At 47.1% G+C, this 24,723-nt stretch overlaps 1 protein-coding gene across 1 annotated transcript in view; it reads left to right on the top strand.

Annotated features, from left to right (window-relative positions):
• Window positions 1–24,723, top strand: part of LOC144123694 (uncharacterized) — a 92,337-nt gene that overhangs the window by 31,066 nt on the left and 36,548 nt on the right. The window contains exons 3-4 of the mRNA XM_077656475.1: window positions 7,243–7,524; window positions 7,830–7,924. Coding sequence (XP_077512601.1) covers window positions 7,243–7,524; window positions 7,830–7,924 — 377 coding nt within the window. The remainder of the gene's footprint in view (window positions 1–7,242; window positions 7,525–7,829; window positions 7,925–24,723) is intronic.

Here is a 24,723-nt window from a genome sequence, read left to right as displayed (position 1 = left end):
GCTTGCATATCAAAGATGCTGACCTTTTCCGCATAAACCTGAACTTGGAATATTCAATTCGGCGTGCTTTTATCGATTTGAACCGAAATGTCCAACCCTTACTCATAACAAATTCATTCTGAGGCTTGGGCGAGCGGTTACATCGAGTGGGAGGCGTTCGCTAGGGTGTGTTCATCGTTGCGAGCATGCTGAGGCGTAGTCTTCAGTTTGGGCAGTGCGATAACTACGCGAACCCTATTTTCTGTCTGTCACATCGCTCGTGTAAGTAACTGGGTCACACGCGCGCCATTCGCCGCGACCAAACATCCGCGTGACTTATTCCAGTCACATGCTTGTCAGATGCGGTACTGAAACCCGGCATTGGAAGCGAAAGCGAATGAGTGCAGCTGCAAGATTGATTTTTTGGGTGGTCGTCTCTACTGCAGTTTGTTGCTGAATGTGCACTATAATTCACAACAGCCATTTACAGCTGTCGCTGAGCTTCGCGTTACAGAGTCGCAGCCGAGCTGTCAGCCTTTCCAAAAAGGAAAAACGTGCGGTGGAATAGCGCTACACGAGCGTTTTTCCGCGTCCCCTCATCGAAATGCTGTGTCCGGCCTGGCCGTGGTGCAGACAAAGAACTTGCACCCAAGCCGTAGCCACCGGAGAGGGGGGTGTCGTCGCAGCATAGTTTTAGCGTACTTGCATAGCAGAAGTCTCAGTGGCATCTCACTGTGCTTGTTAATGCTTTTTTGTCTTAAGAGGCGTCCCTCTGCTGTCCAGTGCTAGTTTATTATTATTTATATACAAATACTGCAGGCCCTTTTCGGGCCCATGCAGGAGTGGATGCAAGGCAGAAAAAATGACAATGGCGGAGTGAACAAGGGAGACAAGTATATGCACAGATAACACAAAATAACAATTTCATCACTAAAGAAGCAGCAAGTTGGGAATGATGTTCGATCAAGGTGATTAACATGTTTTAAGAAAGATTCGACTGTGTTGCAGTTCACAGCAGTAGACGGTAGTTTATTCCAGTATTGGACAGCTGAAGGGAACTAGGAATAATTGTGAACATAAAATGTGGCTTATGGTTGGCGAAGTGCTTTCATATTGTTAGTCATCGAGGAGCGGTGGAATGGTTTCTGAAGGTATGTTTCTTTTGTTATGTTGAAGTGTCCGTGATAAATTAGGTACAAGAACTTAAGTATTGATGCTGCTGTACGCTGAGCTAGGCTGTGTAGATCTGCTTTCTTTAATAGGTTAGAGATGTTCGAATGCCTGGAATAGTTTGAGTATACAAAGCGTGCTGCTAGGTTCTGAATTTGTTCTTATCTGCCTATTAAATATTTCTGGTGAGGACTCCAAATAATATCAGAATACTCTAGGAATGGTCTCACGAGTGTTTTGTATGCATTAAGTTACTCGTCTTTCTGAGGAAATACAACTTTTCCTGGGCCTTCTTACATATTTTACTTAGGTGTTGTTCCCAGCTCATATTGCTTCATAGCCCCACCTATATGTATTTAACCTAATTGGTTTTTAGGACTGGGACAATATTTATAGCGTAGGAAAAATCTAATGGCATTCTTATTGTTGGTAAAGCTATGCTGTTTGTTTTGTCGGCGTTAAGTTTCATTCACCAAAAAATGCACCACGTCTCAATGGATGATAAGAAATCATTTAGTACAATCTGATCCTCTACGGAATATTTTGCCTAATACACTATGCAGTCATCACCGGAGAATGAGATTTGAACCCCAGGCTCAACGCTAAATGGGTATCATTGATGCCTATTAAGAATAATAAGGGTGCAAACACTGAACCCTGAATAAACGTCCAAGTTACCAGAAACAGAATTTTTCAGTTTGACTCATTTTTTACGGTTTTTTCAGAAAGCAGTCAGTCTATGAAATTACGTCATTTTCAATACCATAGCCTTGAGTTCTGCAAGTCCTCGTGAGGAACTAAGTCGAACTCGTTAGAAAAGTCTAAAAAGATAGCATCTAACTGACTCCTTACATTCAAGACATTTGGGATATCGTAAGTTGTCTCTGCTAACTTTGTGGTTGCTGATAATCGGAATCCAAAGCGATGTTGCCGATTGTAGACTAGATGATTATTTTCTAGGGGATTAATGAGTGGTTTGTAAATAATATGTCCTAGCAATTTACATTAGGAGCTTGTTAACGAGACCGGCCTGTAGTTATTTATTTCGTGTTTGGGACCACCCTTATGAAATAATGAATTAACAGCGCTGAAGACAAGCGACGAAGGGCAAACAGAACGAGCGCTGACTAAAAAGTACTGTTTATTGAGGAAAACACAGAATATATCCAAGCCAAGCAGCACCAAAACCACGCCATCAAAAACGAGAAAACCGTGCCATGACAACCCCCTACAGATGCCCTGTTCAACAAATCGAACCTCGTCATCTGTTAAAGCAATGGAAGGGTCAATAACGCATTTTTCCCTTAATCGCATGATACGTCTGGCCTCAATGATTTCCCGGTTGATCTTCGCCGGATGGGCACCCAAAATGTCTGCCTGTGAAAGAAAAGGTTGGCAGCTTTTACGCCCCTTACAATGCGTGACCAGATTTGGCCCTCTGCCAGTGTCGAGTGATCTCTCGTGTTCCCGTAACCGAACTTTGATACATCTGCCACTTTGACCCGCATACACTTTGTCACAAGATAACGGAATTCTGTATATCACACACACTTTACAATGAACGTAGGCTTACTCATGCTTCACCCGACAAGTGTTTCCTTTCCCGAATCATTTTCGCTACTTTGTTCTTAGCCGTGCTACATATTTTCGACAACTTATATGATGCTGAGAAGACCACACCAACATCGTACCTTCCGGCCACATTTCTAAAATTGCGTGACAGGCTGTGTACATATGGCAGAACCACAGGTCTCTTAGCTTCTCTCTGTCCAACCCACTCCTGCTCCCGCAAAATTGCGCACGACTGTTTTACTTTTTTCAGCAACTTGTCACACGTTCTTATTATGACGTGACGGGGAAACCCTGCGTTCGCTAGCCCTGCGTTCGCTGAAGTCTATCGCACTTCACCAAGGGCGTAGCGAAGCGGAGATTGGTGAACATTTTTGCGCAAGAATAGCAGGTGCCAGGAACCAATCCAGAACTTTGAATTGCTGCGAAGTTCCTAGATCTAGGGATTCGCGAATTGACCTTTTTTTCTCTATGCAAGAACCAGACGCTGCCATGGCCGCTTGCAGACGGTCTTCATTCCCGGGACCCTATGGAGTAGCATACTCTGCCCTTGCAAACCTTGGTCAGGAGGCTCGACGTGTTCTTTTAGACCACTTCAACTCATCGTGGTGTGCAGGTACAGTTCCGGACGCGAGGAAATCAAGTCATCTGGTTCTAGTCCTTTAACCTGGAAAATCGACGCTTGTCTTAGCATCGTACCGTCCAATCGCATTGGCTAGTAGCGTGCGCAAACTCATGAAAAGGATGGCACTTACGCGAATTGAGTGTTATCTGGAGCGCTATCATGTAATGTCCGGGTTTCGGCGGGGACGTTCGTCTATTGATAGCGTGATTGACCTGGTCTCATCAGCTAAACATCAGAAGCATCTGAAGCGCTTGACCGCGGCGCTGTTTCTGGATGTTTAAGGGGCGTATGATAACGTCACTCATCAAGTTATTTTGAACTCTCTGGAGGCTGCAGAACTTGGTGGTCGCATGTTCTGCTGGATACGCAGTTACCTATCCAACCGATCACTATTTATGCAGACTGAGGTCAGACCAACATCCTTACATTACACTTCCCGTGGGGTCCCACAAGGAAAAGTACTCAACCCAACGCTTTTCAATCTTGCGCTTGTCGGCCTTGTCGATGTACTACTACAGTCGGCGAGAGTCTCAGTCAGTCTATGTAAACGATATTTTTATCTGGACATCAGGAGTTACGCGACCACAAGTTCGAGCAAGGCTTCAAAAGGCCACAAGCAATCTTGCGGCCTACCTCCGCCTGCATGGCCTAGAGATTTCTACTGAAAAATGTTCCGTTGTTGCCTTTACACGGAAGAGCATGTCCCATTACCCCGTACGCATAAATGGGTCAACAATACCCTAGGAAAGAAGCCATCGCTTCCTTGGAGTAATCATCGATCGCAATCTAACTTGGAGCCTACATGTCTCGTACATGAAAAGGCGACTGACATCGATCATTCAAGTTCTCTCCTTTCTCGGAGGGAAGTCGTGGGGAACATCAGGGCAGTCGATGCTCCAGCTGTACACCGCATTATTAATGGAATTCCTTCGGTACAGTATCCCTGCACAAGGAAACTTCAGGAAAACGAGAATACGGTGTCCGCAAAGTATTCAGGCTCAAGCTCTGCGGACTTGCCTAGGACTGACAAAATGCGCGTCTACAGCCGCAACAGTACTCATCGCTAAGGAGTATCCAGTGACTGCCTATGTCACAATCGAAACCTTGAGAGCGCATATTCATCACCCCTCTCGGATTCCCGCACACCATCTTGCCAGTCATCCTGCTAACCGACCGAGTACATCGTTTGCGAAAATTATTGATGCCCATCGCGACTTCCTACCAACCCAATTTACACCAGCCTCTAGACCGTCTTCTCTTTTATGGAGTCTACACCAACATCGTGGGCTTCTTTCCATACCGGCCATAAAAAAGAAGGCTGATTTATCGACGACTCCACTAAAAAGACCACTCTAGAATATTTGCATGAGAAACACGGACGTCGACTGCACGTATAGACCGATGGCTCAGTGACCCCTTCTAGTTCTTCGGGCTCCGTAGTCATCCCCGTAAAGACCATAGCTAAGAAAGTGAAAACATCACACCGGACTTTATCGACTGGTGCAGAACTTACTGCTATTCGTGTCGCCATTGAGCATATTAGTGGAGAAACACCCCAGCAATAGTCGGTTTTCACCGATTCAAAGGCAGCCTTCCAAGCGTTACAATCTGCTCTTCTTCATGGGTCCCATGAACAACTTGTCGCGGAAATCCGAGAGCTCCACCACACAGCCATCATCAAAGGGCACGATATTGTTTACCAATGGCTGCCAGGACACAGCGGCATCGCAGGCAACCACCGCGCTGACGAGGCCGCGCGAACTGCTCACCGTGAGGGGGATTGTGTCTCCGTCCCCATCTCGAGAGCTGACGCAGCCGGTAGGCTTAGACCACTGCCGCGGGACATCACGCTTGCCGCGTGGAATTCAGGCCAATTCTGGCATTCGCGTTTAAAAAGCTTGGACCCAGATCTGAAGCTTCGGCTTCCATCCGGCCTACCACGACGTGAAGCAACTTTATTGTGTCCCCTGTGGCTTGGTGTAGCTTTCACCAAGCACTGCTCCTTCTTAATAGGTATGGCTTACAGCCCTGCATGTGGCATCGGCGGGTGTGATGATGCTATAGCCCACATTCTTTGTGAATGACCTGCCTACAGCGCCGAAAGTCAGTCTCTAGATCTGCCGTGCACTGCAGCATCCAGACCTGCGCACACTGACGGAAACGAAGATTGTCTGCCACTGGCCGCGGTGGTCGTCGGCGGTGAAGGCGTCCAAGGCACTGCTCCGCTTTTTGAGGGCTTCTGGCCTGCACGATAGGCTGTGAGTTTACTATGTTTACATAGTGACTTTAATTTCCGGTAACTGCCTTTTCTCCTTCACCTTTTCCTCCCCTCAACCCCTTCCCCACCTGCAGGGTAGCAGACCGGCTATTCGTCTGGTTAGCCTCCCCGCCTTTCCTCCTCCTCCTCCAGGAACTATTTCAGCACAGCGCCAGTCATCCGGGATTGTTAGGGGGCATGGATATAGGGAATATTCTAAATAAATACGTTGAAACCCATGATGCATTCCTACTTGAAAAAAGTATTTGAAATATCATCCAGCCCAGCAGATTTCTTTGTGTCTAATTTGCGCAGCAAGCACGAAATGCCATCCTCGCTTATGTTTATTTCAGGCATTGGATGATTGATCAAGTATGGTTGTGGGCAAGTGCCGGAAGCCTTACGTGAGAAAGAAGACTGAAAGAAGGAGTTAAAATTCGTAACATTGGTGTCAGGGTCAATAACGATTCCGCTCGGAGTTTTTATTTGTAAACTATGGATTGCTCGCTTGCTAGATAGTGCCAAAACTTGTGTGGGTTATGCTTCATAAAGGACGGCAGCGTCTCCGAAAGGGAACGTGTTTCAGCAATTCGAATTTTATCATGCAGCGTACTGATAAGGTGTACAAGGTCGCCTGATGGGCGATGCTTGCGCCGCCGCTTAATCTTTCTTTTCAGGTGAATAATTTCTCGTTTTATCCGTGGATATTCACGGTTGTCGCGTTTTTTTTCTCAAAGAAATATAAAGCTGTTCGCACAAGTGAAAAACTTCTTTGAAATAAGACCACAGAGCGAAAATGTCACTCAAAGTTTCAAATTATGGAAAGCAAACGAGCTAAAACAAATATCTCCAGCCCGCTTGTAATCTCTGACAAAGGTAACGGATGGTTTCACAGTGCTATGTGAAATATGGAATGGACATGAGAGGATTATTATTTTATGGTCCGAAATTCCATCATCGATATTTACCGAGCAGTTTTCCAGGGTACTGCTAACAAGCATAAGGTCAGAGAAGAGCATGCTCCGACAACTCGAGTATTAGAGGTAACCAATTGATTTAATTGAAAACTAAATGCGCCGAATAACAGCATTTCAGCTCTTTTCACTTCTTTTTACCATGGGACAGTGCTGAACAATTAATTTTAAGTCACCTGTGATGATTATTTTTGATCTTGAATTGGTATGCTGTGTCAGGTAGTCGTGCATTACCTAGAGATACTCGTCGGGAGCATTCGGTGGTCGGTACACACCTCCGAGCAGTATGTGTTTGCCCGCGCTTCTATATTAGACCATACACTCTCGTGGTCATCGATGTAATCCATGCGGGAGAAAGTAGTGTTGTTTTTAACTGCACTGCTACTCCTCCGCCTCTTGCACCTCGGCGTTTGCGGATAAGCTTGTACGGTGGTGCAGTTCAGAGTCCTGCACTTCTAAATGCAACCATGTTTCGGTAATAACTAGGATGTGTGGGCGATGAGATTGTATTATGTGTTCTAGAAGATCGTATTTGTTTGTTACACTTCGCGCATTAATCGATTGAACTCTCAGAAATTGTCATTTTTTTGTTTTGAACTTTTGAGTTCCCAGAGGTAGACGTACTGGGACGAGTTGCCTCCATTCTGCCATTTCGTTGTGAAGTTTAGCACCTGTGGTCACGTGAACCGTGGCCCTGTGAGAGAGCGGCGGCGCTGTGCTCAGTCGTCTCTCCCGGTGGAACGAATATAGCGGACACTGTCACTGCTGCTTGTGCAGAGTGGGGCCTCCCGCTGGTGGTGGCGGCCAAGCACGTGATCCCCCTGTGGGCGGCCGGCACGGCCGCCTTCCTGGCCGTGGTGCTGGCGCACTCGCCACTCTCACCGCTGCCGGTGCCGCCGCTGCCGCACGCGCCCGTGGGGCGCTTCCCTCCTCGACAGACGGTGCTCAAGGTAAGTGCTCTGCCTTACCTCGGCGGCTCCCGGCACATTTCGTCTTCCCTCAGTAGAGGCATCCAGAGGACGGACCATTAATTGATTGGGGCTGCCACTATTATCCACGCCGTGCTATTAGTGCCTCATCAGCGTGTTGATTTAAATGACGAGACCCCGTTGCCTGATTATAAAGAAGCCGTTTTATTGCTCAAAGGTGCAAGATCGAGACGATCTTTCAAAGTGGCGAACATTCTGTCGGCCTACAGTGTTTCTTGAGCGTGTTCGCAAATGGACGATAGCTGAGCGCCCCTGATGCGGCGCAGGTCCCCGCCCCCGTGCACGTGGTGACCGTCCACCAGACGGGCGCGCATCGGCGGTGGCGGCGGCGGCGGGATGCCGGTCCAGGGGGCTCCACGAGGTGAGCATATTGTGGCGTGGCTGCGCAGAGCGACGCGTGGCAACCACGACGGTCACTTTTGTGCCCTCCGGTCCACTGGCGGTTTCTTGTTTGGGACACGGGCGCATCGCCACGAATGAACTCGGAACGCGTTACCAGCTGCTGGCTGGAACAAGTGCTTTATGAGGAACACATTAGTATGTTATATTTCTAAACAATGGCCATAAAGGAAGGAGCACTCCCAGTCGGGCGCTTGGACGGCTCCCGGTGCAAGTAAAGGGGAATTAGCAAAGCGGCCGTCAGGAGGACGAAAAAGCAGAACATAACGTAGGAGGAGAAAACTGGAGATGAGAAGCAGGCAGCATTTGCACGCTATAATGTGCAGTCAGTCCGGAATGAAACGTGACAGCGCCTTGAAACAAACCAGAAAATCTTACTTGTGTACGTTCACCTCCAGTGTGCCTACAACTAGACCGATTCAGGTTTCCCTGCAAATGGAGTACATACTGATAAAGGGTTGGAAGGCAACATCTCTCTGCAAAGTAGAAAAGAGCGGCATACGCGTGTTCGCGTTTCATTCCGGCCTGACTGTACTTAACGGTGACGGCAGCTAAGAAAGAAGACCGGCAGGCTTGCGTCCAACTTGAAATGTTCGCTGGCCGACCTTCTGCCGGGAAGCAGGACAAATCACCGGGCTCAATAGACCTTTCCACGGATTCAAGCGCCGCGTCATCCCCTGGCGGATGCGCGCAAAGCATGAAGGGAGAACGGAGGAACCGCCTTCCGCCTTCGTGTGCCGTCAAACGTGTTAGCAGCCCTGAATACCTGGTGTTGCCTGGTAGCGCTGCTGCTTTCTAGCGTTGTGCGCCCTTCTCGTTCGTGTTTATTTGTTGGTTCTTCCAAGCTATAAATGTAGCAGCTGACTGTTGTGAAAGTTGGCTACTTGCCTCTCTGCCATTTTTGTGACTTTTTAGCACAACCTACAGCTTTTTCGACGTACGGCATGCCAGCGAAGAAGAATCGTGGTGGCGGTCAAATGCACTGCGGCAGCTACACATGAAGGGACTTGCACGTTTCATTCGAGGGATCCCTTGAAAACTACTTGAAGCCATAATCGGCGCGCGTGGTTAATCAACAAGGCTCGCAATGGCGATTTACCCTATGGCGGCCTTCAGAACACCACAAAATATGTGGTGCACATTTTAACCCTAGTGGGCCCAAGAGTATGGACTATGTTCCGCACCGGCTGAATGCGGCACGGAGACCTGCTGCGGTTGCCCGTCAGGAGACGGTCGTCTGTTGCTATTGCTCCGTTGTGTTTTCCAGGCGCTGGGAGACGACGTGGTAGCACCTGCTTTGTACGATGTAGTTGATTATAAATCGCTTTATCCAGAGGTCTGTTCGGCGACAGTTGGCATTGGCTAAAGCGGCCTGATTTATTCTCGCACGCCGACGACTCCGCCTCAAATATTGCTCGGCAAAGCAGGTCACACCGGCGCTTACCGCTTATTGTGCACATATCCTCTGGCGCAAACAATAATGGAGTTTGGTCAATAATGATCATTGTGACCAAAACTACACTCGATGACCATTTTCAGTTGCTAAAACTTTTTAATTCGCTCTCAACAACCGCGGAAACGCTCATACGAATCCTGCCGACCAGCTAAGCCTAATCGTCGTAGACAGCGTCGACTGAAATTTAACAATTTGGCGAAAATTTGTCGCTGATGATTGAATTCAGATGTCAACATATCGAACGCAGCCACTTGCTTTGCTTATTTCTAGCGCGGATAAAGCAGAGAGAAGCGCACCTATGCAGGCCGTCTCCTCATCTGGGTGAAGCTTTCCCGCTAATCTGCCGAGGACCGGTCGGGCGACCGTCCGCCGATCGGTTTCGTTGGCTTCGCTGGCATGAAAGCCTGTCACGCTACGCCGATACGTGGTGGTTAGTCGTGATGGCTTCGTCGTCGGTCTGATGTGACAGGCTAGTGCATCAGCGACGGGATGGGCCGACGTCGCGTTTGCCTATAGTGTGACCGGACCTTTACCGCGCTCGGCTGGTGACCCATATGGCCGCAGAACGCAACCCCAAACTGTGCCATACGATGCATAGAAACAGCGGGCACTCCACGATGATCAGGAAACAGCGGGAAGCAGCAGCGCCGCGATGACAGGTGGACGAAGGATTGCCGGCGGAGTCAACGTGACAGAGAGACGCGAGCGAGGTGCTCTGTTTTCCCAGATTGCGTTGCGCGGCCGCTTGATGGCGCGGCGAAATTATTGGTAAGGTCTACCTGAGGGTGACCAAGAACTTTCTCAAGATATGGCGAGGAAAGAACCTACGAGTCAATCTTGAAGAGCGTAGGAGCGTGCGGCTGCAGTCTTGCCCGAGTACTCTAGATGCATGGTCGTGTCACGTGCCGCTGGCTTCGATCATGAACGAACATTGCAAATCTTCGCGAATAGCGCCCACACCCGTGCACACACACGTAAAAAGTAAACAGCCACACTCACACATCTCCGAGTTCATCGCGAAAATGTATTCTCAAGAAGCCATACACGTTTGTTTCTGTCTTTGTATGGCACAGTGCCTGTCGGTAGGCATCTAATGGTCCAGCTGTGCACGTAGCGTATTTAAAGAGACTATACAATAAATTAATTGAGATTACGTAAAGCAGACGAGAGATAGGCATTCGATCAGTCGTCACCCCAGTGCAAGAATTTTTGAGCTAGCATCAATAACAGCGAAGATATAGACGATTAAAAATTACGCTCCCCCCTCCCCCCCCCCCTCAACTCGGACACGCGGAGCACCAGAAAAAAGTAAAGAAAACAGCTCTGTTACTGCATGGGCCCCGCCCATGAAAACGTTATCCGCTGACGTTTATTTTGCTACTTCCGGTTGTCGCTCCTAGCCCCCCAGCACCAGCGTCGGCGACGTGGCGGCATCTCTACGATCTCTTCGCCTTCCTGGATTGCGGCGCGCGTCGGGTTTCTTTGCGTGTCATCTGTGGTAATTAGCAGTAATAAACCCGGACTTCGAGGTGCGACTGCTCGCTTTTACGGCCGCGATGGGCATCGAGCCCTATGCGTGCGCACGAAGAGCCGTGCGAGTGGCTCCGGAACTCCCGACAGGAGGCGGCAGGGGAAAATTGAAACCATAAGCGCGAAGGCAATGCCCTGGCTCGCGCTTGCCCGAGAGGGTCGCGCGGCGGCACGAGCAGACGATTTTCACGGCTACAGGAAATGTGCCCGTGACGTCGTGGCTGCCGTGGCTCCAGCTAATGGGAGAGTGTGGTGGCCTTGCGACGTCATGGGTAGTGTGACGTCTTTCTTTCACAATTTTAGTTGCAAAATCAATCACTACGAGCACACCAATGCACCAGCGAATTTTAAAAAAACACGGTCTTTAAAAGTTCATTATAAATTGCGGACTCAGTTCTGAAGACTCATACTTGGTGTGAAGGATCATTTCTAAGCATTGAAAACATTTACAAGTGACATTTTATTCGTTGCATAGTCCCTTTAAAGAATTCTTCCATTACTCGTTCTTCTCAACAGACGTTCAAGTGTTCTCTCCATCATCTCAGCGCAAGATTGCACGGATGAAAACAAAGGATGGGCTCGTGTGCGCCGTACGTCTTCCTTGCTCCATGCCGTTACGACAGACTACGCCAGCCACGCCCTTTCATCACTGTCGTTCGTCGCCTTCGAGCTCGGCTTTCGTCTGTGAACTTCGTGCCAGAGTTTTTCAGTACCTCTTCCTGGTCATGCATGAGGGAGAGAGAGCTTTTTGCACGCTGCCAGGGGCGGCCGCGCCGCGGCGCCAGCGGTCGTGTGACAGAAGCGTTTGCGGGTCGGTAGGCTGGAAACGTCGATTGGTGGGTGGGATGCCTGTCTGCGTGACGTTTTTTTCGCTTCACCCTCGTTGTGGGGTCGCCGGATATGGGGTCGCCGCGCCTCTCTCGGCCTGCCCCTAGAGGGCCTAGGGAATCGCTAGGGCCGGCCGGCCGGCCGCCGGGCGTGCGTGGAACGCGGGCATTCTCTTCGTGAGCCTAGGCGGCGACGCGCGCGTTTCGGGAGCTGTCCAGGCATGGCTTTTTTGCGTGGTGCGCTCGTCGGCGACAGCCAGCTGAAATTTCTTTACAGGTCTTGCTTCCACGACATTGCGACGACCCCCAAAAGGCGCTGACCCGCGAGAAATCGCCAGCGACATAAAGGTACGCATTTTATCTCAAATTTCGCTTCATGAAGTGCTGTACCGCTTACCTACATGCCTTGCGCATTCCAGGACCTCGTTTTGCTGCTGCAGGAGTACGTGGCTAGTGTCGTGCTGGTGTTCAAAATTTTGCAACGCCATCACGACGACCCACATAAGGTGCGGTTTGAGGACCGCCGGCGTCGCCAGCTGAACCGCCGTCTGACAGCCACGATGAAGCGCTTGTCGGGCGTGCACGTTCTCATCCCCGAGGTAAGGGTTGTACACCGTTTTCGCAAGTTTTCTCGTGCAGAACTCACCAAATTGCGGCGCTTGTAACGTAACTTTTTGTGCAGCATCGTTTCCTGGATACTTCTGGCAAGCCGATGCAGTCCTTATTTGCCGCGGACCGATACCACATGGCGAGAGGCCGGGGCATCGACCCCAGTGCACCTTTGTTCCTTTGCAGTGGCAAGTCCAGGGCAAAAGTGGCCACGATAATTCTGCCACTACAATCTGCCCTTTAGGATCGCTATCAGCTGCAACGGTAAGTCCAGAAGTTCCGACTCGCGCATTGTGGAAATCGCGCCTGGCCTAAGTATCCAGCATTCACCCAGTGCAGTGCAGCTTTGTTTAATTACTGAGAGACTTCTCGCGCTTTGTCGAAATCGACGGCAGCCGTAAAAATTTACATATTAGACCTCGCTACAGCATTATCCCAGCGCCGCGCGCCTTTGTTTCTTTGTGTTGGCAAGCGTTAAAAGCGCGCGCCGTCTCGCGCTTTGTCCAAGTCAGCTCTAAAATTCGCGCTAGGCCTCGTTGCCTGGTTGACAAAGTGCACGGGTTTCTTCCTTTCAATGGCAAGCCTCTGCCACTACAGTCGGCGGCGTTAATTTTTATGATCGCTGTCAGCTTCAACAGCAAATCCAAGAAAAGTTATGACGATCGCGCGGTGTGGAAATCGGCGGTAGAGGCAAAAAAACTCGTGCTTGTAGCTGCAGACTTACCCAGCCCCAGTGCGCCTTTGTTTATTTCCGTAGCGACTACTCACGCTTTGTAGAACTCGACGCCAGCCGTGAAAATTTACACATTAGACCTCGCTACAGCATTAGCCCAGCGCAGCGTGCCTTTGTTTCTTTGCGTTCTAACTTGTTTGCAGCACACCTTTGTTTGCTCGTTACTTTTGTTCTTTTCAGTCGTTTCCTGAATCTGTCCAAAGAGCCGGGCTAGGTGGATGATTGTTCGCCGTCAGTGGAACCACATGGCGATCGCACTGCATACAGCACGACTTTGGTCCATGTGTTTTTTAAATAAAAACATCAGATGTCGAAGGTCGGGCCCGAGGATTGCTTCGACAGCTGGGGCAAAACCATGGGGACCGCAAACGCTGTGTCGTCGCTGCCAAGTGAAGAGGCACAAAACCGCTGTCAACCTTAATAAAGGCCCTTCTCGGGGCCGCCTCAGTGTTTCCTGGCAGATCACACGCTTTCCACCCTGTGCACGTGTTCTCATTTCCAATTAAACAGGTCCTTCAAACCCTGCAGAAGGCTTGAATTAGGAACTGCTAATATCAAGATGGTGTATAGTACTTGAGAAACAATAGCGGCTACCATGACAAAGATTTAGAAGGGCTGGAGTTACACGCAAATAAAAAAAGTTTGGAGGTACCCAGATAACAAGCTGAAACGGTTTTGGGCGGGACTCCTAGTTGTTCGATATAAAAGACTAAATAATGCATATTCAGCGTTCATCAAGGTTTTTGTAGAAATATACTCTAAGCACTTTCCCTTCAAGAGCATTAAGCAGTCTAAACGAATAAGAAAATCATGGATGACGCCAGAGTTCAAAAGAATGATAAAGCGCAAAAACAAGTTGTACCATGCCTTTTTAAATAATCGCTCTCTAGAATCTCTAATCTTATTTTAAAGAAAACAAGAAATAAACTAAATACTGAGCTTAGGCGTGCTAAGATTGTGTATCATCAAAAACTGTTCTCTGATGTTAGAATGAAAACTTCAGACGCTGTCTGGAAAGTTCTAAATAACTTGTTACGTCGCAATACGAAAAAATGCTCCAACTCAACGAATAATCTGTAAGGGCTCTCAATTATTCGGTCAGGCTCTTCTTTGGCCATTTAAACAGCAATTTTTTAACTACCCATTTACCTATGATACATCTACCTGAAGTTCCTTAATCTTGTAGCCCTTTCGAAAGCCTTTTCCTTGAGCCCACCAATGAGACCGAAGTATGTACAACCTTTATGAATTTGAATAATAGCAAAGCCTTAGATGTTGACAATATTCAGATAAAACCAGTCAAATATGTACTATCTTTTATTGCACCTGTGCTTGCAGACATCTTAATTTGGTAATTGAAACGGGAGTTTACCCGGAAGAAATGAAGAAAGCAGGAGTGACAGTTGTGTTTAAAGGGGGGGGGGGGGGGGGATAAAAATGTAGTGTCCAATTATAGACCAATATCTGTGATTCCAGTCTTTTCAAAGGGCTTGGAAAAAGTAATCTTTTCCCGTGTAGTGAACTTTTTTAATTCAAAACAAATCCTGTCGGAGGCTCCATTTGGCTTCTGAAGGGCAAGTCGACGGAAACAGCTTTGTTATCACTTAAGGAATGTATCCTGCAAAACATTGAACTTTCTCAAAACGGAGTTTGTGGAACACCTTTAGACCTCATGAAATCATACCTGCACAATCGAAAACAATCTGTCTATATCCGCAACCATCAGTGTTCTTTTCTGGCGGTACGAATTGGTGTGCCTCAAGGCAGCATTCTGGGCCCGATGCTTTTTAACGTCTATATAAATGACATTGTGCATATTTATTACAAAGCGAAATTATATACGCCGATGATAGCAGTATACTTATCTCTGGTCACGACATAAACAAGTTAATTGAAGAGTGCAACGTAATCCTTACGAAACTAGAGAACTGGTCCTCTTCTAATTGCCTCCAAATAAACCCTACAAAGACTAAGATAATAACTTTCCGCGCAAGGAACAAGCCAGTCGAACTACAACGCGCTTCTAAATACGCAGGTCAAGAGATTCAAATTGTTGACGGCCACAAAATCCTTGGAGTTACTTTCTCGTCGCATCTCAGCTGGGATCGGCATGTGGAAAATATTTGTAAAAAGCTCTCTTCAGTAGCAGGTGTTCTATCAGGATGCCGATGGCTCCTTCCCACTCACGTGAAAATTCAAATTTATCATGCTCTTTTCGGTTCCGTTTTGAATTATTGTATCTCTGTTTGGGCAACCATTACAAAAACAAACGTGATAAAAATACAGGTTCTGCAGAAGAAAATGATCCGCTACATTGCAAACCTTCCTTATCTCTCTCCAACGCAAACTGCTTTTAGAATTTATGCTCATAATTCGTTTTGAACATATGTATGTTTCTAGCATTTTGAGGTTCTTTCACCATTCTTCTTCTGCTTATTGATTTTTCTTAATACGTACTGCACATTTAAAGACCGCTTCGAATCGACTCTACACCCGAAACACCGACCTCTGGTATATTCCATATTTTCGAAATAATTATAAACTACAAACGCTTGAACACAATTTACCGTCCACTCTTATAAGTACAAAGTTTTGGCTACTGTTAAACCAAGCGAGTTAAAAATGTATTTTGTTAATATATAGCCAGGTTGCATTTTATGTGCCTCTGTTGTCTGCCGGTGGCATGTATGCCTATTAAGTGTTTTTCTTTCTCTCTATTTTTCTCGGGTTCTCTCTTCGTTTTCATGCGTCTGTAAACTATTGTTAGTGAACATACATTCTCATTGTTTTCATTGCATTGAATATATATGTCACTTGCTTCGTTGTTTTTTTGGGTTTGTTATAATATATATATATATATATATATATATATATATATATATATATATATATATATATATATATATATATATATATATATATATAAAGGAAGCCAACAGTCACCGAAACCAAGGTGCATAGGAGAATGTTTTCTTTTTTTTTTAATTTCTAAAGCCAATTAATTGGTTTAAAGAAAATTACTTATAAACCACCAGAAAAAACAACCATGCCACCGGTGGGATACGAACCCACGACCTCCGAATATCGCGGAAGAGAAAGACAAGGTTTCATTTTGCAGTGTATTTTTGCGTCTCTAGAATGAAAAGAGAACGTTGCCTCGCACCACGTTTGACCCCTCGTTGACACCAGGGAAAAAAAAGGACGTCTCTAGGAAACTATTTGCGGGATCTTTCCCCTGCTTCAGGACGAGAAGGGGAGGGGGGTTGATGGCCTCCCCTTTGTCCGGTTCGCCGCGAGACGCGACGCACGATGGACAAGAGGACGAAAGGAAGCGGGCAAAGCTGCCTTTCCGAAATTAACCGTGACTTACAGGGGCCTAAAGCTGTGTTTGGATTCCAGGGAAGTAGTAGCCGACCTCCTAATCCTCCTTGCCCATTCCCACGGGGCTCCGCGTGCCATGTCTCCATGTGCGGTGAAAAGAGCAGTGTGCAGAGTTTAAATGAAACAAGTATGAAGCTATACAATGAATCCAATTACAGACAGCCAGAGGAATTTCATGAGCATGCAGTGTGATGTTAGTTATCTCAGTAAAAAACTACTGCAGTCAACTATTACTTTTTTTTTTTTTGACCCAACAGATATGAAATGTCTGAAGGTGAATCTGTACCAAACACATCGGTGCATCAGTTGTGATGCCTGAAAAAAGTTGTACCAACATATAAATGCCCAGGTCGTCATAATCAGGAATACCGAAGAATTAAGGAAAATAAAAACATTTTTTTGTTCGGGCTCACACACCTGCTACAAACATATTCATGCGTAGCGATTTAAATGACTGTGTAGGAAGCTTTTTGGCTAAAAAGTACAGTATGGCAGAAAGGAGTCTTTCGGAAATGCGCTGTGTAGAAATAGCCATGCCAATTCTATCTCATCGTTCGATAAATGTAACAAATACAGTGCAAAGAAACTTGCTGCATAGTATAGTTGCAAGTTACTGGTTGCAGACCGCTCTGCAGTCACTGGACTGTGATTGTGTATGTACTGCATGGCAGTGCGTGGATTGCAGAGCAGTTAGCCAACACAGAGATGCTTGTTCCCATCGTTTCCCACACATATAAACATCCTCAATGAAACAGGATGCTATGTGTAACTTCTTGACATGTTCCTTTTTGGCAGCCTCTAAAAATGTTTCCGCATAAATGAGCTAGCTTGGTTTGCAGCAATATAACCACGGGACTGCTGTAACTTGCCACATTTTCAAATTGTGTGAAAATCATTGCATGTGAGGGTTCACAACCATATCCTGTTTCTTGAAGGTCCCGTTGCTTTGTTGGCAATGCTTTGACAGCCATCACCAGCTTTCCGCATTCATGTGCACAGGGTATGCCCATTACGTGCATGCCTTTCTACCTATTAATGGCTTACAATGCAAACATACAAAAAAAACACAGAGCACAAGTACAGATAGTGTTTGTAGTCCACACTCTTCTTCTTCCCCTCAGCAAATATGGCACATACCCACGCGGGGGGACTGACCAAGGTATAGTGGAGATTGCCAATGAAGTATTTGCACGGGGGAAAAAAAGACGTGAGGCGGCGGCGTAGAAGACTGGATCAAGATAGAAATAGGGAAATTGAATTAAATTTAAGAAATATGAATTACCAGGAATAGAATAAAGCATTTTTGGACATGCGACAGAATTTTGTATACAGCTAACAAGGTAACCGATCAGTTGCACTTATGTAATCATGAAGGCAGCCACAAACACTGCTTAACGGGAATTCCTTGGCGCTCGCACCGAACGAGAGAAGAACTGGAAGAGACAGAGAAAGTCCTAACCTCGAAAGAGGGACCTCCAAATACTGCTTTCCTTGAACTGTGAACAGCCGGCAAGAGAGGACAAAATGATCTAATGTTTCAACTTGCCCACATGAGACACAAATGTTTGTCGCAGCGAACCCGTATTTGCGTAAATACAAATTTAAGTGAGGGATTCTGCATCGCAGAAGTGTCATGGACACTTCTCAACGCCTTGATTTACACCACCGGACATTCCATGGGTACTTTAAGTGGTGAAAATCCACGGTATTGAGCGACGGATCATTGAAGCTGGCTGAAATATTTTGGAAAAGCTGGAAACGTGAGAGAGAGAGAGGGTTTATTGATAGGAAAGGCAGAGAGGTTGGCCTGAAAAATAAATATCCGGCCTGCTACTCTGCTCTGGGGGACAGGAAGAGGAGATAAAAGAAGGTCACGATGGGGGACGATGATGATGGAAGGAGGCAGATGAAAAACTATTAAAGAAAAACAAGGCACACTTTCTGACATCACAAACGCGAGACAAGGTCCGTGTCGCTCAAAAAGCGTGAGAGCGCTCGCGTTGCCTTTACAGTTCTAATACTATCTGGCCAAGCGCCGAGGATCAAATCCTCAGAGAGGAGCGATGTGTCCATAGGCTTCAGAGCAGATGCGAGTATGAGCCTTTCACGTGCATACGCTGGACACGCCACTAAAACATGTTCTATAGTCTCTAGCACGCCACATGTGGTACATTCCGGGGAGTCCGCTTGTCCTATTAAGTGCAAGTATTTGCGCGTGAATGCCACGTTTAAACGTAGTGTACGGTTAACGCATGCAATAGGGCGAGGTATTCCGCGAGGAACTGAAAAGGTCATCGTCGGATCTAGCCGTTTAAGGCGGATATGGCAGGTGTCTGGCAGGGCCCAGTACCTATCTGGAAACGTGAAGTTTCCAACTAAATGAGGTGAGGGACGGGATAGATTACAGGAGCGCGGAGAGCTAACCTTGCCAAAAAATCAGCCACCTCGTTAAAATAGACACCCGAATGCCTGCAGGTACCCGGACAAAGCGGATCTCTCGCACTGTGCACGGAACAAAATACCTAAGCGACCGATTCAATTAAGATTTTCCGGAAATTCGGAGAGAGACTAGAACTGAAAGGCAGTCTGCAAGAATAATAACCCGTGCTACATGCCTGGGAAGTTTGAGAAAAGCCAAACCAATAGCCATAAACTCTACGAAGAATATAGGAGTATAACCTGGGATACGAACGGAATAGCTCCAAGCCAGATCTTGCGAATATATCCCAATCGCCGCATTCTCACAACTGCCGGAGGCATCAGTGGAGAGAACGGTATGATGAGGAAAATTCTGTAGGTGCTCAGAAAGAAGACCGTTTAGGATATTTGCGGGCATATGTTTTGCATGGGACGGGTAAATATGGTCGTAATAGAAGACGGGGTCAGCCTGCGTATCAGCAACTCGTGGCAAGGAGATCATATCAACCTGCCGCGGAGCTTGCGTGAACCTATAACTTGGGGAAGCTGATAGGAAGGAAGGAAAGAAGGAAGGAAGGAAGGAAGGAAGGAAGGAAGGAAGGAAGGAAGGAAGGAAGGAAGGAAGGAAGGAAGGAAGGAAGGAAGGAAGGAAGGAAGGAAGGAAGGCCTCAGACGTTGCTGGCACATACCCACTACGGGGGAGTGGCCAAGACACAGGTGGTTAATTACTGGATACAGGAAATTTTTGACGGGAAAAGGAGTGGTAATAGTATGTAGTCTGATAGATTGGATGAGGGAAGGACAGGGGTCCAGTTAACTTGGAGATCGAAGACGGGACAATTGCTTAATGTGCATAATAGTACACAATGCCTGTAATGTTGCAATGTCGTACTGACTGAGAGCGGGAAAAAGAAATTAGAATGGGAGTCGCTGCGTTTCTTGAAGAAAATTTTGCACAGCAGAGCGCACACTCCTGTCGCTTCGTCCAAGCAAAGAAGCGCCAATGGAAAGAACAACCGCGGAAGACACAGGCAAGCCCAGTTGATGAAATGGAATTTGCAAAAGACGCTTCCTCAAATGAGAAAAGCGGCGGCAGAACAGCAGGAAGTGATCAATTGCCTCAGGTTCGGCACAAAAAGGGCACAGTGGGGAAGCTGCCAGGCCAGATCTGTGAAAGTAGAAATTTAGAAGGGGAACCCGGCAACGCAAGCACGTGAAATAGACCTCTAGTCTGCGTGAGCGCCAGTCTTTGCTACTCCAAGGATGCAGAAGATGCTGATATTCGGGAGATGATGTAAGAGCCGAGGCAGCAAATTCCTGAAATGTTGTGTAGCTGCGGAACCTCACCGCAGCTGTATATGCACACGATGGCAGGACAGCAACAATTGGGCCGCTGAGAGAGGCTCTTGCTAAGGAATCTGCGACCTCATTTAAGTGAAAGCCCATATGACCTGGTACCCAAAGCAACCTTAACGAATTTAGATGGAGCGGAATCAGGAACTTAAAGAGGCTGATAGCGTGGCCAGTGCCTCCTATGCCTACTATCTTTTTCTTCCATGAATCATGACAGCATTCCGGCTCAACCCTTTCGCCATGCTTACACAGACATTTCTCACAATTAGCCTGAAAGCCGGCCGTAGTATGGAATAAGTTTAGGGAAAATTACCTTTTCAGTTGTTTTATCTGCACAGTTTAGAATTATGTGAAAGGTACTTTGGCGCTGTAACTGATTTGCCCTTTCTCTCTCATAGTATTTTTGGGGACTGATGTGGAGAAATATATATTAAATTCTTCATTACATATTGTGCCATCATTGTCGCAACAACAAAAATTGGGCACATAGTAAAGATCTCCAAGTATTGAGGATTTGTCTTTAAAGTCTGACATCATTATGGATGGAATCAATACAAAGTAGAAGAAAAAGTATAGTGCAGCACATATATGATTGAAAGTGAAAGACGAATGTTGTTGATATTGTTAGCCTATCAAAAGATAGCACATACCTACACTGGGCGATCGGCCAAGAATCCGGTGGCTATTCATCTGTACTCAATTAATAAAAAAGAAAACCACGGGGGAACGCAACACTGGTGGATGTGCTGAATTTCAGGAATAAACCGTGCAACAAGTAACAAAAATATTCCTAAATCTGATTTTACATTGCATAATGAACCATGACTGTACCAAGGCACTGAGATATAAATGAAGCATTTCATTCCTTTCATGACAAAAATGAGTTATGAGGTTTATTGAACAATTAAAAAAGTGATTTATGATGGCAGCCAGCATGGGTCATTTCAAGTTATAGCTGAAGATTACAATTACATCTGATATAGATGACACGCATGCTATGACAGCAAGATAATTTTTTCCTTCTTTTATGAGAAATGCACAGGCAGTTTCAAGGCTTGCTTCACAATATAATTTCTGACGTATGCACAAAGGCATGCCTATAAATTATTCGTGCATTACACCAGAACCAACACTAATTAAGTTGGTAAATCATGTTGATTACCTGGGTGCCTTTAATAGCAAACATATACTAATGCTGCTAATCTTATAGAAGAACAAACAGCGGTTTTATGAAGACGTTAAGTTATACGTGATACTGTTGTGCCCATCAGGTAATGAACTGTGCGGCAGTTTCAGTTTCTCTTCCCTTATTTTCAAATTCAGTTCTCTTACTTTCAGTTTCTCTTCTTCAAAGTTTCAGTTTCAGTCACATGCATGTTGCTTGACACTACGTATACGTGACGCAGGAAAAGCAAGAAGGGGGGGGGGGGGGGGGGGTCGGCGGAAACTTGGCGTCAGCATGACATCGCTCGCTCCGGTGTGTCGTTCGATCTTGCATCTATACAATACAACAACGTGCCGACGAGGTAGGCCTTTACTATGAGTTTCACGGGATCTTACGCCCCCTCGTACATTCCTGGAAACCCCTGTCCAGCCACCAATACCACGGAACAAGTTGAAAGCACTGTTTCCTACCTACTTAGAGGCGTCCGGCGCCTGAGTTTGCTGCATCCCGGCGCAAAGTATGCTTCTGCATTCGCGCGGCGTCGAAGGTCAGCGTCGTTACGGAACGCCATCCGCCACGGGCGCAATATTAAAACGAAGGAGCAGGGACCTCAATTAAATGAAGTTACGAAAGGCGAAGATGCGTTTCTAACCGCGCTCAACACTTGCGACCGTCTGTTCTCAGCCACGACGGAACGCCACCGCGGTTCGAGATATGTTTACAGAACCCTGGTGAGCCTGTCAGAGGTTCATATTGCTCAGTTACGCGAACTTGCGAAGAATTGCGACTTCGGCAATTCCTGCCCGCTCCCCGTGGCTGCTCGGTGGACAGGGGGCGACAGCGCGTTTTTCTTGTTCTCTTTCTCCCTTTTCTAGTATTTCTCTTTTGTGCCCATCTTCTTTCCAGCACCCGATTGCTTGTTGCTCTGTTCATGTGGCGGACATGTGTGCCAATTCCAACTCATTAAAAAGGGAATGAAGATCGCTTAACTTCAGTCTTGAGAAAGGACAGGCTCTGTCCGAAACGTCGACTCAAAATAAATGTCTAAATCAAGCGTTTCTCAGCTTTTCATATATATATATATATATATATATATATATATATATATATATATATATATATATATATATATATATATATATATATATATATATCTTCCTCTCCTCTCCCTTTCGAAACACCTTTCCCAGGAAGGTCAACAGTTTCACGAACTAAATGTTACGCTACTACAGAGCGGCTTCTAAAATACCCGTGAGCGTGAGCATAGAGAATCATACTTTATATATAAGTTTAATCCTGTGCAGGCCGGTATGAATGAGAACCCTGGCACTCTCTCCACACTTCAGAGGTCAGAGTCCTAGCCCTACTGAAATTCAAAGCACCCCGACTGCATCACCTGAGGTCATGCCAATTTGCGTGCTTGCTTCCACATGCCGCCCTTCTCCTCCCCCTGCCATTCTTTCTTGCTCATGACCAGAGAAAACAGTTCTGAGAGCAAAGCATATTGCCTATTCCCCCCTCAACTCTTTATATTTTTATTTTTATTAATTTTTTTCTTGATTTGCAGATAGTAGAGCGTGATGCTCCATATAGGGCAGTAACCCATTGCAATAACGGACACTTGGGTGATTTCGCGCCTCCGTTCCCCATTTTCTTTCTGTTACTCGCCTCTCTGAGTTTCTAGGAAGGAGACCTCTTTTTGTCTCCGCGACGAAACGCGGGGCGGAGGCGCCCTTCTGACACGAGGGAGAGCGGAGACATTTGCGCTTTGCGGCGCCCGGCTGCGGGCTCGGGTTTCTGCGGTGCGTTTGGCCGGCCGCACCGCCGCCGTAACTTACATTCTAACTGTTAACAGCCGCACCCGCGGGGAGCGCATCGCGCTCTGAGGCATATGCGCGCAGTGTGTTTTCCGTTTCTTTGTTCTTTTATTGCTGTTTTCTTGTTTACGATATTTTCTTTCCTCGTGTTCGAACCTCTCGCTTCCGCCGAAGGAAGCGCCCCCCCCCCCCCTTTTTTCCCTTGCGGACAACTCACCCCTCTCCGCCCCGCAGTCTCTAACCTCTGCTTTCTCGTCCCTCCCTTTTTTTTCGTCTGTTCCTTTGAGCACCCTCCTCCTTTCCCTCAGTCGAAGAGAGGAGTGTGGTTGCTCGCTGTTTGTCTCTTGTGTGATCTGTTTGTTTGCTCGAAGGAGGGCGTTTTTCAAAGGAGAAAGAGAAATAAAGAGAAAAAGAAAAACGCGCTGTCGCCCCCTGTCCACCGAGCAGCCGCAGGGAGTGGGCAGAAAAAAAAAGAAATAGAAAAGCAAAACGAGGAGCAGGAGGGGAGAATAGGCGCCCCTCAAGGCAGAGCGGCGGCTAGTACAGCAAAAGACGGTGGCGGATTCGCGGAACAGATAAGAATTATAGATGCATGTACTCGCGTGCTGCTGGCCAAAACGACTAAACAAATAAACGGAATAAAACGCAGACAGGGCAGACTTCCCTGGAGCCTCTTCGGCAGGTATAGTCAATGCGCAATCAGCGGCGCAGTTAGCTTAACTAGAGACACGTGCACACGTGCACGATGCGCTTTTTTTATCCCGCGCGCGTTGTCAAAAACGTGGGGAATTCCGAGAAAAACCTAGGGAAAACGTGTATGTCCCCAACCGGACATGACGTCATTAAAAGTCACGTGATCATGACGTTACGAATCTGACGTCACATTTTTTTGACCAATCAGCGTTTCCAGTCTACCGACCCGCAAAAGCTGGTCAGCGAGGGAGGCGGCCGCTATTGGCAGTGATGTGACGCGCTGGCATCGTGACGGATTCGCACGGAATCTCTTCAGTTCTTTCTGTGTCATGCGCGCGAAATGCTACGTGGGATCGCGACTACGAACGCCGAAGATTTGCTGTGCACTGCGCTGCCGCTTCTGTGGCGTCCGCCTCGCCTAGTGAATGGCTCTAAGTGATGTAATTAATGGACAGCGCCTCGACAGGAAACTGGTGGCGTTTCTTTCGATTCTCAGCTCGCCCACGTCTTCAGAAACCATTTTGGCGTGAGTGATCTAATTCGTGTCGTCGGCACTGGTCCTCACCGGGAGAGCAGGTGAAATTCGCTGCCCCCGTTAGGAATGCAGGACGGATGCTGCGGCCCGTAATTAGAGGCCTCTTGGTATTTTTGTAGGAGTTGATATCTGGACTGGCGGCGCGCCAGTAACGCTCAGAATGCCGTCTGAATCCGTCACCTCACGATCACGACAACGCGGGAAACTACGCCTGTCCTGCGCTCGCATGTCCTTCAAAGCATGC

This window comes from Amblyomma americanum, chromosome 3 (genome assembly GCF_052857255.1).
Source record: "Amblyomma americanum isolate KBUSLIRL-KWMA chromosome 3, ASM5285725v1, whole genome shotgun sequence".
Classification (NCBI taxonomy): domain Eukaryota; kingdom Metazoa; phylum Arthropoda; class Arachnida; order Ixodida; family Ixodidae; genus Amblyomma; species Amblyomma americanum.
The sequence above is the reverse complement of the archived record's forward strand: the minus strand, read 5'-3'. Positions and strand labels throughout refer to the sequence as shown.